Raw genomic sequence first — 18,859 nt, 5'->3', positions numbered from 1 at the left:
ATTATAGCCAGCACTAATCTCATCTTAGAGGATTTTGTTTGCTTGCTTTTTGTTTTTTTGGTAAGTATGGGGAGTGAAGTGTTTCCAAGTGATTTGTAGTTGTGTATCTTAGTTATTCTATAAATTGACTTGATAGCCAGAAGATGCTATATCAAATATTCTTCTGAAATCAAATTGTTTTAGAAACAAAAAGATTGACTCCAAAAGGTAACATGAAATGGTAGACCCTGATGATAAAATTTTAGTTCCTAAACAACTATAAAGATACCAGGATTTTTTACATCTTTGTGTGTGTGTGTGTGTGTGTGTGTGTGTGTGTGTGTGTGTGTGCGCGCGCGCGCACGTGTGTGTGTTTAATCAACTTCTCCCTATGAGTTTCAGTAATGGATCATTTCAAAAATCACTTCAGAGACTGAAAGTTTAGGGGAGGAAAAGGCAAGCTGGCTTAGAACCAAATAGATCCTTTCCTTGGAAAACAAATACCAACGGACGCCTGGGTGGCTCTGTCAGTTAAACGTCTTTAAGCATCTGACTGTTGACTTGTGTTGAGGTCATGATCTTACGGGTTCGTGAGATCAAGCCCCACTTTGGGCTCTGTGCTGACAATGTGGAGCCTGCTTGGGATTGTCTCTCTCTCCTCTCTGTCTGCTCCTCCCCTGCTTACGCACACGTACATGCTCTCTCTCTCAAAGTATATAAACAGGAAGGAAGGAAGGAAGGAAGGAAGGAAGGAAGGAAGGAAGGAAGGAAGGAAGGAAGGAAGAAAGAAAGGAGGCAAATACTGTGTTTTCTGCTTCAAATTTCCACCGCTTCGATGGATTCTGCCTCCTCTCTTCCCCCTTCTCTATAGCAACCTAGACTTTAACTTTTTTTAATGAGTCGCTGATGTCTCAGTTCCTTCCTATGAATTCATTCTGTCCTGCTCTGATCCTCTCGTGGGTCAGGGCAGCTGGCAGATCACACCCCATCAGAAGTTTCCCATTCAGTAGTAAGCACAAGGTGATTGTGGCAACTCGTTGTCTGCCCAGATGCCCTCCTGGCTTCCTGAGCTTCCGTGTCCAACAACCAGCGCCTGTGGCTCTTTTTTGGCAAACTTCCCTTGGGTTCTTAGAATTCACTTTGCCCAGGGCGTGGAGAGCCAGAATTGCTGAGATTTATTTCCCTCGAGGGCAGGCCTGGATGAAAGACTGACAGGAGTGGGAGCATGAGAGTCTGTGTCCCTTCCTGCTGGTTGGAACGACTCTAAGTAGTAACTCACACTCCCTGTGGGACCAGCTGAAGCCACCTGCAGCACAGTGCTGGCTGATCCCTCACCTTCTGCTAGCTGCTCCCCAGTCCTTTTACTGCTTCCCCTCACATCCTTTCTTTAATAAATCACTTCACATAAATCTTCATTTCAGAGTTTGCTTCTGGGAAACCCAGCTGAGACAAAAAAGCCTTCACAACAATTTTGGTTCTTTTCTCACATCAAAACCTCTGGATACCAAGAGCCCTCCATAAATAGCTGGATCCCCTCCCTCCAAGCTTCATCTGAGTGGTTGTTAATTATTCATCAACCCCTTTGTAAAATTTCTGGTTCTCTCTATAAATAAAACATAGACAACTCCAATTCTTCTAGGATAATGGGGCCCGCAGTACTTCAGCTGCTGTGCCCATACCAATCTGTAAAACAGAATCCTGTCGTGCTATAAGCCTTAGAGTTGAATTAATTCGAACTTTTTCACTTTTCCGGCCCACGGTTAAAGTCAAAACTGTTGTGGTGGTGGTGGTGGCTGTTTTCTCCAAGATGACACTCCTAATGGCCACTTTTTAAATTTCTACTATCTAGTGTACCTCTGGAGTATTAGGCAAGGCTCTTGGCTTCTATGTAGAGATGCTTGTTCAGAGCACCTCGTGTTCATTTCAGCTCTTCTCTGCCGCTATGCCCCTTTAGATATGTAACTGGGCCACTTCAATTTCTAACCCAGAATTATGGTAATGTACCATACCTGTCAACGATGAACAGTAACTATTGCTTTCGCTTTCGCTGCTGCTTTCCCATATCACTGACTAGTCTGCCAAGACCAGCATCAAGCTATATTTGATGAAGCCTTCAGATCTTCCCCCAAAGTCTACAGGCCGCCCCACAGCCTGACAACAAAGAGATCAAAACAGGCCAGTAGGAACCGTGTATAAGAAGGCCAAATTCAAACCGGAAATGCTTGATACCCCTCCTACCTACACAGCCACACCACTCGTTCCTGGTAACAACAGCCAACCCAAAAAGAAAGCCAGATGATAGTGTTTAAGTGCTCCTAAGAGATGACACTCCCCCCCCATTGTTTGCCCTGCAGTGTCACACCTACAAATATGTGGCATTACGTGGCAAAGGGACTTTGTTATTAAGGTTGCTAATCAGCTGAACTTAAAATAGGAAGATCATCTTTGGGCTTGATTATAGGATAGTATCCTTTTAAAGCAAAGTAAGGAAGTGCCCAAAGAATGATAGGGATGTGTTAAAGGAACATAAAATGTAGTTTAACGTTACTTCCACTGGCCACATCAGCAATAAATACTGATAGTAACATAACTCATTGAATAAAAGATGTGGGCAAAATGAATGAAGAGGTTGAAAAGGTACAGGCTGATAATTAGAAAATAAATAAGTCCTGGGATTTAATGGACAGCATGGTGACTACAGTTAATAATGATGTATTATATATTTGAAAGTTGCTGCAAGAGTAGATCTTCAAAGTTCTCATCCCAAGAAAAACATTTTTGTAACTATGGTGATGGATGTCGACAACTTACTGTGATGAGTTCACAATATATACAAAGAGTGAATCGTCTTGTACACTTGAAACTAATATCATGTTATAGGTGAGTAGAAAAGAGACCAAGATAATAGAAAAAGGTTGATCTATACTGACATAAATTAATAAATTTAAAAGAATGAGTGCCTGACAAAACCTAGAAATTTTCAGCTGTGAGTATCTCCCCACGAAATGTTATTAATTACAAAGGGAAAGGGGAAAAAAGCAATGCAGAGGCTGTAATCCAATATTAGACAAGTACTGCCTTAACTCAGTTTTGATTCATAATAAAAAACTCTGAATTCCTTTGTGTGGGTAGTTTGCTCAGCCCTCACCGCAACCATTTCCTGTATCGGGCTCTAATACTGCAGCTTATAATAGGCACCCAGCTTCCAGCAGACCTCATATATGTAACACCTGAAGATCCTTCATCACTGTACCTGAGGAATTACTCAAACTATCCAATCCCTAGGAAGCCCAGGCAATACAGCTAACCCTATCACACACTGCTTGCATATATAACTGCCTCCTACAGTTTCACCTTGCTGTTACCCTGTATCTGGGGGCAACTTCTGGTGTGGTAGCTTTCTCCCATTTGGCAGTGTAAGTAACAAAGAGTTCTGCCTTTCATCTCTCTGAGTGTCTTGTGTCCCACCACCCAAAGAAGATTTAATTATACCTAAGATCATACAATTATGAGGCAGAAGCCTGGCAGGCAACACCTTAAACAAGTGATAAAAATCACTATCATCAATAAATGAACAGTCTGAAATCTTGTACCACTGATTGAGTGCAATGAGAAGAATATGACTACATTTTCTATGATATTGTTGCCAAAGATGTGTAACCTGAACTGAATCATGAGAGAACATCACAGAGACCCAACTTTGGGGCATTCTACAAACTAACTGATTGATCAAGGTCATAAAAGTCATCAACTCCCCTTAACCTGTCATGACCTTTCATGTGCAAACCTAAAGGAATGTTGGTGGAGCCTGCTCAACAGGAGGCCAAGGGCGATGGGGTGCCCATCATGCCCCCTCTACCAGCACCCCTCCACACACAGCATCTCATCTGCCTGTGGGCTCGTACCAACACCTCGTGTGTCTGTGCCTCTTCCCCACGTCTCTTCCTAACCTATTTTTTTCTCTGGTCGTGCCTTGCACTGTTTCTGAACTCTTACATGTAACCTCAGGTTGGACCTTGACTTCTAACTTTCTGAGTGTGAACCCGGACTTAAAGTACCCTTTTGGTTCCTGAGTAGCCTAGCAAACTATGCCCTAGGTGGGATATCCCAGACTCCAGTGTGTATCCTGGTACATATTGTTGGTGCCTGATAGTCCTGCCATGGTCCCTTTCCCCAGGCATGTGAGAGCCAGAAAAAAAGGTTTTCATTTTTTAGTCCCCTACCAGTTCAAATTAGATTTATGCCATAATACTAAGGCTTGCTGGTTATTTGTAATTTAAAGAAAATATATAGAAAGATGATGGTCTCCAACTACTTTGTCGAGTGAAGCTTTAGAATAATAATTGGCAATTGTTTTTTTCGGATACAGCATTCTGACGTCAACTTCACTATTAAGTGATCTACCTAAAATTAACATTGGATATAGTTAACTTTCATTTGAATATATAGTGGACCTTCTAAATAATAATTTTATTTGAAAAATCTGATAAATTATTTTTGAGGTGCAGTTTCAACAATGGTTTGTTGACTCAGGGAATAAAACATAATCAAGGAGTTAAAGTATTCATTTGGTAACCTCCAGCCTCATTTTTGTATCTCTTGTGTATGTCTTAAAGAACCAAACGAAGGAGTGGACAAATTTGTGCAAAAACAATGATATTCCCTGCTCTGATGATTATTCTCTTATGGGTATCCTGGGAGAAGCAGTGACAATTCGAGCCTGGAATATTGCTGGGTTACCTTCTGACTCATTTTCCATTGATAACGGGATCATCATAATGTAAGGAAAATATTTTTCTCACAAATGATCTCTATTAATCAGTAGATTTATTTATCTGTGCATCTTTTAAACAATTATAGCTGGTAAACTTTTATTGTATTGGAAAAAATGTACTTAAATTATTAATTAGCTAAATTAAATATGAATAATCACTTCCTTCTAGTAATATTAAAATGATGGCATATTGGAGGCTATAGTAAACAATCAAAAACCCTAATGACTTTTGCTTAATTTTTAATCAATTTTTAGCAGATAGAGCAAAGCCCTACCATGAATAAGTGAAGTCCAAACTGTTACTTCCCATAAAATTACAGGGTTTTGTTATTGCAGGTTAATGAAAGGTACAATGGTGGGTTGGTGGCAGTGATGGACTCAAGTGTACCGAATTCTTAGTCCCTCCTGGGTGTGGGACCAGCTTAACTGATATGGATACATTTCTGAGTCCTGGGCTGACCGGGACTTTCAAGATAGTGGCCATTGTTCCTGGAATCTCCCAGTTAGTAGATAAATCCCATGGACATTGGGCTGGAAGAACACTGCAGGCTCACCCAAGTCTTATCTCCCCAAAACCAAAAACTTCAGCCTGACCCAGTGTAAGGACAATTATGATTCATGTTACCTCCTAGTTCACTTTACCATGCACCTTCTATCACTGGGCCAGTCTTCTTGGAGGTTTTGGCATATTAAGAATAGCACAGGTAAACCATCAGGAGAAATGTTCGGTTCTGTGTTACAAGACTTTTGATCGGTTGTTAGTTTACTACTGAAAAAGTAAGTGATGTAATAGTACTTAATTTAAAGTAAAAATGGCAGAGGCATGTGAATTTTTTAAAATTCACTTCAAATAACTGCTACGTATGAAGATGAGTTATTCTTAAATTTTTTGGGTGTAGTATTTATTTAATTATTCCACAATTTAAAACTCTGGTGAATACATTTCTTTACTGCTCGACAAATGATCCTGACATATATATGGACTTTTTTAGCATTTATTCACCGAATTGTTCTACTGGAATTTGAGGTATGTGCAATTTGAATATAAAGTAAAAATTGATAAGACCACTTAGGGAAGTTATACTCGAGACAAGCTAATCCTTACAATTGGGCCCTGAATTAATTTCAAAGCTTTCTGGTCATTAAGGCAAAAAAGAAAAGTGTGTCATATAGCTCTCATTTTTTAACTAGGTAAATTGTACTTAGACAAACTTTTTCAGGAACTAAACTTAAATGTAATTATTTTGTTGATTTGGAGAAAAGACTACAAGGCTTTTCTTCGGGGAACTAAAATTAAGTACTGGGTGCTCTGCTCTGATAATCTAAATTAATCCCGAAGAGAAATTATAGGATCTAGATAAATGATAAATATGTACATTACTTTGCCACTGAAACAGATTTTTTAAGTGCCTTTTTTACAAGTACAGGATAACAACTAATTTTTTTTTAATTCCTTAACCAGGTTGGTGGCATGTAGAGTGTTTGCACTGATGTTTAATGTGAGCATACAATTAGGCATTGACCTATATGGGAGATTTCTGAAAGTTTAGAAGTCTACTTTTACTTTGTCCAGCTGGACCAATTAGCATCAGCCTTAAAAATAGTCACATTTTTGCTGTCTTTGCTACTGTTGTTGCTATTTTTTTCCCCTCCCAGAAAAAATACTTTGCTTTTTCCCAGCATTTGTGAATATAATTGGTCATGTCCCTCATAATGGTAGTTAGGTCTTTATTGTTTCGATTTGCAATTTATATACCTTTGTTCCACCTCGCAGGATATCTATAACCATTATATTCATTGGAGGCTAAATTGCTTCTTATTTTATAGCAAATAAATGTACTCTTTCTTTTGGGTCCAGTCATATTTCAATAATAATAGAACTATTGGTGATTATTTTTCAAGATAACAAACTCACATTTCAGGAGAGAAAGAGGTAAAACATGACGTTAATGAGCCAGAACCCCTACATTTTTGCTATTTGTTTATAGAAATGTTGAAATATTAGCAAAAAGTTATGGTAGCAACTTTACTAAGACAGAAGTGTTAACCTTTTTATCCTTGGCTTATTTTGTCAATGTATTTTGGTGATCTCCTACTGAGAGGTTTCAGTAAATAGGTTTAAGGTGATCATTTTGAAGTGTCAGATAAGTATCTTATTTACTTGCCTACTGTGTTCTTCTCTTCCCCAGAGATACTTGCTTGGTAATGATAATACCTAATACTGAGCACTTACTAAAGACCTAATCCTGGGCTAAGTGCTTTTCACATGCTATCTCAACTGACTGAAGAGTTGATGATTTAGGGAAAGGGGAAGAATCTATAAGATTTAGATACATTGGATTATAATTAACTTTTGCAGCTACTGACACTTGAAGGTCCTTGGCTAATCAGAATTTCAAGGGCTAGTGATAACATTAAATGTGATTGTGTTGTATCTGAACATTTCACAGGGAAATAGTATTAACATTGTTTAACAACTTGGTAAATAAATCAGACCTATATCTAATATACCTCTGCTTTTTAAAAAATGTCTTTTAGTTTTCATTTCTGTAAGAGTCAGATAAATTCAGCTTATTTCAGTAGCAGTAATAACAGAGAGGAGCACCCACCTTTCATTGTCTGCTTTTATCAATTTTTATGTATGGACATGTGTAAAGAGGAAAATAATAAAACTCTTTGAGATGCATCACCATTACATATTTAAATTTTATGTCCTTCCCTGCACAATAGTGAACATGTATTATCACTGTATGCATTTTTGGGGGCACCTGGATGGCTCAGTTGGTTAAGCGTCCAACCGTTGATTTCATCTCAGGTTGTGATCTCACGGTCTGTGACATCAGGCTCTGCACTGACAGCATGAAGCCTTCTTGGGATTCTCTTTCTTCCACCCTCTCTCTCTCTCTCAGAATAAATTAAAAAATCAACGTTTAAAAAATGTATTTTTCAAAAACCCCGAAGAGCACCGAATTAGAATCCTCTCTAGACCATCACAAAAGAACAAACAGTATTAAAACCTGGAAAGCTGAGTCTATAAAAATTCAGTTTTCATTTGGGAGCCACTGGTTTTAAAGCATTTCTGGATTCAAGAATGTTTGGTGGAGGAAGTAAGAGAGAAGATTGTGTAGAGAAAAATGTCTTATCAAAAAATAATGCAAAATAATAGTGGAGAGGAAGTAAACAGGAAATGTGGTGCTTGTTCATTTCAAATTCAGGACTTATATTCCTCCAAAGACTGAAACTGTTTAAACCAATGTGTGTTGCATATAGCTCTCCAAAATAATTGCTGTTAAAACCAGTACATTCTTTTCTACCTACTCTGAAGAATGTCTCCTTTGAAATTTTATTCATTTAATATGTTACTCTGTTGAAGTCCTAATCTTTAAAAGCAAAATTTGCTTTAGGGGCACCTGGGTGGCTCAGCTGGTTAAGTGCTCGACTTCAGCTCAGGTCATGATCTCTTGGTCACCAGTTTGAGCCCTGCATTGGGCTCTGTGCTGACAGCTCAGAGCCTGGAGCCTGCTTCTGATTGTATGTCTCCCTCTCTCTCTCTGCCCTTCCCCTGTTTGGGCATGCATGCGTGCTCTCTCTCTCTCAAAAAATAAATAAAAACATTGAAAAAATTTTTAAAGCAAAATCTGCTTTAAAAAAAAAAACAAAAATCAAAAACTGAAGTTACAACATTGTCCTGCTTTTCAATCAAAAACATGTCATATTGGGATGCCGGGGTGGCCTAATTGGTTGAGTGTCTGACTCTCAATTCCAGCCCAGGTCATGATCTCATGGTTCATGAGTTCAAGTTCCACATTGGGCTCTGCATGGACACCATGGAGCCTGCTTAGGATCCTCTCTCTGCCTCTCCCCTCTCTCTCTCTCTTTCTCTCTCACAAAAATGTAGAAAAACACAAAAATAAATAAATAAAAATTGTTTTAAAATGTCATATTGAGGGTATTATTTGGAGAAAATAAGTTTGATATAATTGTTAACTAGGTGTAGAACAGCATACCATTACCCTTTTTCCATTGAATTGCTTTTACATTTTTGTTGAAAACCAGTTATCCACATATGTGTGGGTCTTTTTCTGGATTGTTCATTCTGTTCCATTGATCTATTTGTCTTTTTAAATTTTTTAAAATTTTTAACTTTATTTTGAGGGAGAGCAAGTAGGGGAGGGACAGAGTGAGAGTGAGACAGAATCTCAAGCAGGCTCTGTGCTATCAGCACAGAGCCCAACATGGGGCTCGAGCTCACAAACTGTGAGACCATGACCTGAACCAAAACCAAGAGTCGGGCACTTAACCAACTGAGCTACCCAGGCAACCCTGTTTGTTTGTTTTGGTGCAAACACCACATTTTCTTGATTAGTATAGCTTTATATTAGGTCTTGAAGTTAGATTATATATCCTCCAACTTTGTTTTCCTTTTTCGGAATTGTTGTGTCTATTTTTTTTTAATTTTTTTTTAACGTTTATTTATTTTTGAGACAGGGAGAGACAGAGGATGAACGGGGGAGGGTCAGAGAGAGAGGGAGACACAGAATCCGAAACAGGCTCCAGGTTCTGAGCTGTCAGCACAGAGCCCGACGCGGGGCTCGAACTCACGGACTACGAACCTGAGCCGAAGCCGGATGCCTAACCGACTGAGCCACCCAGGCGCCCCATGTTGTGTCTATTTTTTACCTCTCAATATAAGTTTTAGATTCAGTTTTTAAATATCTACAAAGATCCTTCTGGGATTTTGATTGGAACTGCATTCAATCTATACATCAATCTGAGAAAAATTGACAAGTCTTCTATAAATACATCTTTATTTTTTAAGATCACCTTTGATCTCTTTCATCAGTATTTCCTTGTTAGACTTACACCCAATATGTCTTAATTTTTGTGTGCTATTATAAATGGTGCTTTAAAAAAGTTTATTCAGTTGTTCATTGTTGGTATTAGAAAAGCAATTGAGGGGCGTCTGGGTGTCTCAGTTAAGTGTCTGACTCTTGATTTCGGCTCAGGTCACGATCTTGTGGTCATGGGATTGAGCCTTACCTCAGGCTGGGCCTGGAGCCTACTTAAGATTCTATCTCTTCCTGTCTCTCTGCTCCTCCCTCCCAATAAAAAATAGAAAAAAGAAAAGCAACTGATGTTTGAATATTGACCATGTACATTGTGACCTTGATAAATTCATTTATTCTGTGATCTTTTACATAGGTTCATTATGATCTTGTATATAGACAATCATACTCTATGCAAATAGACACAGTTCTATTTCTTATTTTCTAAAATTATGCCTTTTATTTCTTTTTCTTGGCTTATTGTACTGTCAGGGACTTTTTATGTTTATACTGGCAAGTGTAAGAATATTTGTCATAAAAATATAATTTACAGTGTTGCACATTGTTCCTTTTACCCAACCTTAGGGGAAAGGAATTAGTCTTCCACCATGATGTATTATATTAGCTGTGGGTTTTTTGTATATCCTTTTCATCAGGTAAAGGAAATTCCCTCTGTTCTTAGTTTGCCGAGGGTTCGTACCATTTTACATGTTAAATTTTGTCAAGTGCTTGTTCTGTGTCTATTGAGATATATTTTTTTACTGTTTTTCAAGCCTCAAGTTTAATAAATTTGAATAAAACCAGAAATGAGTACAATTTTCAGAAAAGTTTAGCTTTCTGATGAGGGTTTGACAACATGATATTTTTTTTTTAATGTGCAGTATGTTCTGTTTCTGGTTTTTGCAAACATGATACAATGAGCCTTACAATGTTGCACAGATGATTGGATTTTGCAGGGTCTCCTGCTAACAATTCTGAATAGTAAGACGTGCCCTGGGACCAGAGAGAACAATGTCCAGCAGAATGTTGACCAGACTTTGAATCTATAACATAGCATGACATTGCTTTTTCAAATAATTCCCTAGTACAAGTTTTTTGTTTTTTTTTTTTTAATCTACTTCTAATTATCTTATGGCCATTTATCAGTGCCTAAGTGTATGCCAGGCCCATATATACTTTCATACTCTGAGGCATCTCACGGATTACTGGCACAAGCGGGCACCCCAGTGAAGATGGCGGCACTGCCTGCTCTCTTGCCAAGTAGCGCACGGGCCTAGATGGTACCTGAGGTCTGCCTTCCACTCTGTTCTTTCTCTTCCATCCCTTCGTGCCAACCTGCACACGTTACTGCCTCTCTTTAAAAACAATTCTGCAGGGGCGCCTGGGTGGCTCAGTCGGTTGAGCGTCTGACTTCAGCTCAGGTCATGATCTCACAGTCCGTGAGTTTGAGCCCTGCTTCGGGCTCTGTGCTGACAGCTCAGAGCCTGGAGCCTGCCTCAGATTCTGTGTCTCCCTCTCTCTCTGCCCCTCCCCTGCTCATGCTCTGTTTCTCTCTCTGTCTCAAAAATAAACAAATAAATAAAATTCATTTTGTTTTCATAGCCTGATACCAGAACCTGTGGTGTAGTACCAAATTCTTGCACTAATTTCTATGAAGCAAGCTATCTGTGTACCCTTGCTCATCTGATCGAGCTACTAATACGAGCTAACATTTATTGGGGCATAATGTATGGCAGACACTAAGAGGCTCTTTTTAGTAATCTTCTCAATCTTCTTAAAAGATCTATGGAATAGATACTATTGTTATCCACATAACTTACAACTCAGAAGTCTGATAAGCCTCAAAGAAGTAAAGTTGTCCAAGGATGAAAAGATTATTTCCTTCAAATGTTGATCAAGAATATCAGTGACTTACAAACCATGTCATTTCAGAAATTGAAAGAATTTATGAAAAGTTTATTTCTGCCTTGGCCAGCGGACATCAAACAATCTGTTTTGTTTTTTTTTTTTTTTTATTCTTACTGTATTTTTAAGTAAACTCTACACCCAACGTGGGGCTTGAACTCCGTGACCCTGAGTCATTTGCTCTACCAACTGAGTCAGCCAGGTGCCCCAAACTATCTTAACTTTTAAAGCTGACTTTGTTAGGGCCTCTGGCAAGCTCAGTCCACAGAGCATGTGACTCTTAATCTCCGGTCATGAGCTTGAGCCCGACATTGGGTGTGGAGCCTACCCAAAAAAGAAAAAAAATAAATAAAAAGAAACTTTGCTGTTTCTCCAAACATTTTTGGGATCATGCATTCACTGGGAGCCAGCAAGTGCCCCAAAGAAAAATCTCCAAATTGTGAAGAAAATAGGCATATTTCCTTTCAGAAAAATCAAAGCTAAAATGTTTAGCTATATATATATTTTTTACCCCTTTTAGCAGTAACTGTGCCTTGCATAAACCTCCTTGGCTACCATACTGCCACTGCACAAAGTTAGCATGTTTAGCAATTGAAGAGTTCTCCCCCCCACCCGCCACAACTACCCCGCAAATAGAGTGCCTACATTGTAGCGACTCAGGAAGAGGCAGGCTCCCTCCTTCCAAATCACCTCCATCAGAGAACACCTGCTGCCGAGTAGCAAGTCAGAGGTTTGGATTCAATGCCCCATACAAGGAGTCTTCAAAGTGTTAGACCTTCAAGTCTGGCCTATGAAGGAAAAAAAATCTTAATTTGGGAGTGAGAAAATAGTGCTTTGGGACCACTGACTCCAAACCTACATCCTTCAGAACTCCAAGAAAACAGGCCAAGTACCTATCTACCTCAGGGCTGTGGGCCCCAAGATGCTTGGAGTTATCCTCAGGTGTAATTACTTTCCGTGATGCCCTTCTTCCTTGACTTCCTTGACTTCTGGCACCATGATGCCAATGCTGTCTCACAGTCACTAACACTATTCTGTCTTTGAGAATTTCAGATGATGATACAGGTCTGGTTCAATTCTTCCTTTTGCATTTATATTTGGGGGCTCCTGTTCGGGTGTTTTTGTTTTGTTTAAGCAGGCTCCATGCCCAAAGTGGGGCTTGAACTCATGACCCCAAAATCAAGAGTTGCATGCTCTAACCACGGAGCCAACCAAGTGCCCCTTAATTCTTCCTTTTGCATTTAGGGAAGACTGCTGTTTCCTATACTAGTTTTATGTGCTCTAATATAGTGTCAAAATCTACAAACACATTGAAATTAAAACATAAAATCTTAGGAATCAAAAATAACCCAGGGGCAAAAATAAATGAATAAATAAATAAATACCAAATAAATAAAATCTTAAGGGGTACCTGGCCGGCCCAGGCAGCAGAGCATGTGACTCCCGATCTCGGGAGTCATAAGTTCAAGACCCACATTGAGAATAAAGGTCACTTAAAAAAAAAAGAACAATTTTTAAAAAAATATAAGGGCCAAAACCCTGGTGTAAGCTAGTCAACAGTGTAGCTCATATGCACCTCTCCATCTCACCCTTCCCAGAGGCAAGGTCAGGGCATCCATGGTCCAGTTGTCCAGTTTGAAGTAGCACCTAAACCAAAACCAAGCCAGGTTGTTCTATCCAAAAGAAGCCCAAGTGGCTTCTGCAAAATAAGTTCCGTGTAAGTCGGAGGCAGACCCCGGGCCAGGGGGGGATGTCGTTCACTCAGCAGCAGGGTGATATTTGGAGATTAATATTGAGAGCTATGCATGGTCTGGATACCGTCAAGAATCTGCTGTAGCTCCTAACCTTCAAACCACCCCTCCGGGCTTGGGGTCAGAGCCTTCCACTCCTCAGCAGGCTCTGGGCAAATGTTGGCCAAACAGGCCAACTCAGACTTAAGAAGCTTCTCCTAAAGGAACAAGCTGCGGACACTGGCAATGGACTCTCCTGTTTTTGAAATGACTGAGACGGGCTGTGACATTTAAAGTTTTCATGAAGACCTCAGGAAGTCCCTATGCAACCTCTGTACTCTCATTCTGTGGCTTTCGATGCTCCAGGAGCATATGAACTTCTGAACTGAGTAGTGTCTCAGCTGTTTCATACTCTCTGGGAAAGATGCTGTTGAGGAATCCTCCTCCGCGTCGCTGGCCCCCATATCTACACGCCCAGAAGCAGAGAGATGTGTGCTTTAAGTTTAGTTTGTTAATATGGTGAATTTTGCGGATTGATTTTTTTGAATGTTTGACTAACCTTGCATTTCTAGGATAAAACCTACCTGGTCTTCATATATTCTCCTTAATTATATACTTCTGATTCAATTTGCTGACACTTTGTTGAAGATTTTTACATTCTGTTCATGAGGGATATTGGTATGTGGTTTCTTTTGTTGGCATGTCTGCAGGATTTCAGTATCAAGGTAATGCTGGCCTCATAAAACAAATTGAAGAGTGTTCTCCCCCATTCTGTTTTCTGGAAGAGATTATGTAGAATTATTTTTCTTAGATGTTTTGTAGAAAGAACCAAAGAAACTATTCGCGCCTAGAACTTTCTTTGTTGGAAGACGTTACCTATGATTTCAATTTTGAAAGAGTTAAAAGACCATTAAAGTTATCTATTCTTTATAAAAAAATTTTTTTTAAATGTTTACTTAGAGAGAGACAGAGCATGAGCAGGGAAGGAGTAGAAAGAGAGGAAAACACAGAATTTGAAGCAGGCTTCAGGCTCTGAACTGTCAGCACAGAGCCAGATGCAGGACTTGAACCCACAAACCATGAGATCATGACCGGAGTCTAAGTTGGATACCTAACCTACTGAGCCACCCAGGTGCCCAGCAATTTATCTATTCTTAAGTGAATTTTGGTAGTTTCCATCTTTCCAGAAATTGGTCCAGTTCAACTAAGTTGTTAAATTAACGGGCATAGAGTTGTTTGTAGTATTACCTTGTCATCCTTTTAATGTCCGCAAGGTCTATGATTATAATCTTCTCTCTCATTCCTGATATCAGTAATTAGCATTTCCTTTATTTTATTTTATTTTTTCTTGATCAGTGTAGGTAAAGCTTAATAAATATTCTGGATCCTATCTAAAAATTAACCTTTCATTTCATTGTTTTTATCCACCTTTTTTGTTATCCATTTTATTGACTTCTGCTTTAATATTTATTATTTCTTGTTTTGGGCCTAAACTACTCTCTTCTGTGGTTTCCTAAGGTGAAAGCTTGTTATTGAGTTTAGATTCTTCTTCTTTTCTAATCTAAGCATTTACTGCTATACATTTTCCACTAAGCACTGCTTTAGCTGCATAGCACAAATTTTGATATGCTGTATTTTCATTTCCTTCAAAATATGTCCTATCTTGAGACTTCTTTATAGGCCATTTAAAAGTATGTTTTTAAATTTCCAAATACTTGATAACTTTTAAGCTATTTTCTATTATTTTTTGTTTTTTTACTTAATTTCATTATGTTCAGAGAACATACATTGTAAGATTCCAGTTGTTTTAAATTTCTTTGTTTTATGCCATAAATATGGTCTGTCTTTCTCAATTTTCCATGTATACTTGAAAAATATTATTTTGCTATTATTGGGTAGAGGAGTCTCTTTTTTTTTTAAGGCTTTTATTTATTTTTTATTTTTTTAATTTTTTTAATGTTTATTTGTTTTTGAGACAGAGAGAGACACAGTATGAATGGGTGAGGGTCAGAGAGAGGGAGACACAGAATCTGAAGCAGGCTATAGGCTCCGAGCTGTCAGCACAAAGCCCGATGTGGGGCTCGAACTCAAGGACTGCGAGATCATGACCTGAGCCAAAGTTGGATGCTTAACTGACTTAGCCACCCAGGCACTCCAAGGATTCTTTAAATGTCAGGTTCACTTGTGGCATAGTTTTGTTCACATCTTCCACATCCTTGCTAATCTATTTATTGTCTCTTCAGTTCTATTAGTTGTAGCTTCATGTATTTTGGAGCTCTGTTGTTAGATGCATAAACATGTAGGGTTGTTAGGTCTTTGTGATAAATTGACTTTTTTATTATTATGTAACATCCCTCTGTATCCCTGATAATTTTTCTTGTTCTGAAGTCTACATGTAATTCAGCTTTCTTTTGATTAGTGTTTGCATGGTGTATCTGTTACTTTTATCTTTAATATAAATGTTATATTTAAAGTGAGGGTATCTTATAGATAGCCTACAGAGCCTATATTTTTTCCAGTCTGATAATCTCCCTCCATTAATTATACGTTTAGACAACTTTACACTTAATGTGGTCAGTATAATTGAATTTAGATCGACCATATTATTATTTTGGGTTTTGTTTTTTTTTTTTTTTTTTTTGGTTTTTACATGTGATTTTTGTTGCTCTGTTTGTCATATCTCATTCTTTTGGATAATTTGAATAATCCACAATTTTTAGTATTCCACCTTAATTTATCTACTGGATTTTTTCACTATAATGCTTTGCATTACTTTTTTTCCCAATGTTTATTTATTTTTGAGAGACAGAGACAGAGCACAAGCAGGGGAGGGGTAGAGAGAGAGGGAGACACAGAATCCGAAGCAGGCCCCAGGCTCTGCACTGTCACCACAGAGCTCAGTGTGGGGCTCAAACTCACAAGCCATGAGATCATACCTGAATCAAAGTCAGACGCTTAACCGTCTGAGCCACCCAGGTGCCCCTGCATTATTTTTTAGTACAAATTTTTGTGTCTACTCAAATAATATTTTCCTGCTTCAATTAAAATATAGAATTCTTCTCTTGGTGGGAATGTAAACTGGTGAAGCCATTCTGGAAATTCCTCAAAAAATTAAAAAAAGAACTATCCTATGATCCAGCAATTGCACTATTAGATATTTACCCAAAGGATACAAAAATACAGGTTTGAAGTAGTACATGCACCCCAATGCTTATGGCAGCATTACAAACAATAGGCAAACTATGGAGAGACCCCAAATGTCCATAGGCTGGTGAATAAAGAAGATGTAGTGTGTGTGTGTGTGTGTGTGTTTTATAAAAGATTACTCTTCTGTCAAAAAGAATGAAATCGTGCCATTTGTAATGACATGGATGGAGCTAGAATGTATTATGCTAATTGAAATAAGTCAGAAAAAAACAAATACCATATGATTTCACTCATATGTGGACTTTGAGAAACAAAACAGATAAACATATGAGAAAGTGGGGGGAAGAGAAGAGAGGCAAACAAACCACAAGAGACTTATAATGATAGAGAACAAACTGTGGGTTGATAGAGGGAGGTGAGTGGAAGATGGGCTTGATGAGTGATGGGTACTAAGGAGGGCACTTGTGATGAGCACTGGGCATTGTATGTAAGTGATGAATCACTGAATTCTACTCCTGAAACCAATATTGCACTGTATGTTAACTAAAATTAAAAAAATAAAAATTGTAGAATGCTTGCAACCATATAGGTCTCCTTTACCCTCTCCTCATTATGTTAGAGTAGTCGTATGTAGTATGTCTGTATACTTTGAAGCTCCCCCTAACTGAATGTTTTTGTCTCCATATTTATACATATTTTAAAGAAATTAAGAGGAGAGAAACAGTCCATTATATTTACCATTTTGTTGCTTTTTTCCTAAGATTCACTCTAGTATCATTTCCCTTCAGAGTGAAGAACATTAGAATTTAGAGGGAATCTGCTGACAAAGAATTTTTTTAGTTTTCATGATCTGAGAATATTTCACCTTTATTCTTGAAGGTTATATTTGGTGGATATAGAATTCTGGGTTGACAATTCTTTTCATTCTTCTGAGACTGTTCTATGTTCTGGCTCTGTGATTTCTGACATGAAATCTGCAGTCATTTGCATGATTGTCATCAATGTATAATGTATCGCTTTTCTCTGGCTGCTTTCAAAAACCATGCTTTCAAATCTTTGGCTTTCAACAGTTTGATTACAGCGTATCTGGGTGTGTGTGCATTTCTGTATGGTTTTTTTTTTTGGTTTTTAGTTTCTCCTTTTTTGAGGATTGCTAAGCTTTATGAAACTGTATGGTTGTGTGTTTCACTGTGTTTGAGAAAGTTTCAGCCATTATATTTTCAAATATGTTTTCTGCATTTACCTCTTTCTTCTCTCTTGGGACCCCCATCACATGAGTGTTAAACCTCTTAATATTTTCTCACAGATCTTGGAGGCTCTGTTTGTTTTATCTTTTTTTCTCTTTAGTATTTAAATTGGATTATTTTTATTCATCTGTCTTTTAGATTACTGACTTTCCTCTGTCATCTCCTTTCTACTAATGAATCCTTACACTGGATCCGATTTCAGATATTGTTCAGTTCTAAAATTTTCATTTGGTCCTTTTTATTCTTTCTGTTTCTCTGCTGAGAACACCTCTCTTTCCATTTATTATTATTATTATTATTATTATTATTATTATTATTATTTTATAATACTGTTACCTTGTGGAGGATGCTTTAAAGTTCTTTTCTGGTAATTCTAACATTCTGCTTTTTCTTTGAGAATTAGTCACATTTTAGCTCTTTGTTTGTTAAGTAATTTTGGATTGTACCCTGGGCCTTTTGAAAATGAGATGCTGGTTCCTATTAAAATCTTCTGAATAAGATTGATTTTTGTTTTAGTAGTCAAACAACTTGGTAAGGTTCAGATGCCAATTTCTGTCTTTTCTTTCTGGGCACGATGTCTCCAATGTGAAGTCCTAATTTAAAGTTTTTGCTATGCTGTCTAGAGATGCTTCTCAGCATGCTTTACTCAGGGGTGAGTCTGGGACGTGGGTTTATATCATAGCTCAAAACCTTTGATATGCTTCTTTGGATAGGTTTTGCACCTGCACAGATTGGTAGTCGGATCAGAACTCGTGTCTAGATTAAGAAATCCTTTCTTGGAGTCTGTCTTCTCCAGGATTTCTCCTGTACTTTCCATATCCCAGGGACCTCATTCTCTGTATTTTTCTGTGCAAAATGACGGTATTCTCTCAGAGTTTCAGCTTCCCACACTGTTGCACAACTCATGTCCACACTTGGGGCAAAGTGACAAGAGGAAAAAGAAAAAGACTGGGGTTCCCCCTGCTTTGGACTAAATCTTTGTGTCTGCCAAATTTGTATGTTGAGCCCAAGTCACCAATGTGATGGTATTTGGAGGTGCAACCTTGGGAGGTAATTGGGTCACCAGGCTGGAGTTTTCATTGGATTACCACCCTTAAGAGGGCACTAATTTACCATGTGAAGAGGCAATGAGAAAATTGCCATCTGCAAACCAGAAGGAGGCCTTCACCAGTCAGTGGATCTGCTAGAAATTTGGTCCTGGGCTTCCCAGCCTTCAGAACTGTGGAAAATGTCTATTATTTAAGTAATTTG

The 18,859-nt window shown here is 38.4% G+C and overlaps 1 protein-coding gene across 2 annotated transcripts in view; it reads left to right on the top strand.

The window, feature by feature from the left end:
• The window catches only part of DNAH7 (dynein axonemal heavy chain 7), a 260,013-nt gene that overhangs the window by 156,685 nt on the left and 84,469 nt on the right, over window positions 1-18,859 (top strand). For both annotated transcript variants that reach the window (XM_027054285.2, XM_015077964.3), the window contains one exon: window positions 4,596-4,759. In XM_027054285.2, coding sequence (XP_026910086.2) covers window positions 4,596-4,759 — 164 coding nt within the window. The remainder of the gene's footprint in view (window positions 1-4,595; window positions 4,760-18,859) is intronic.

This window comes from Acinonyx jubatus, chromosome C1 (assembly GCF_027475565.1).
Source record: "Acinonyx jubatus isolate Ajub_Pintada_27869175 chromosome C1, VMU_Ajub_asm_v1.0, whole genome shotgun sequence".
NCBI classification, from domain to species: domain Eukaryota; kingdom Metazoa; phylum Chordata; class Mammalia; order Carnivora; family Felidae; genus Acinonyx; species Acinonyx jubatus.
This window is presented reverse-complemented; position numbering and strand designations above follow the sequence as displayed.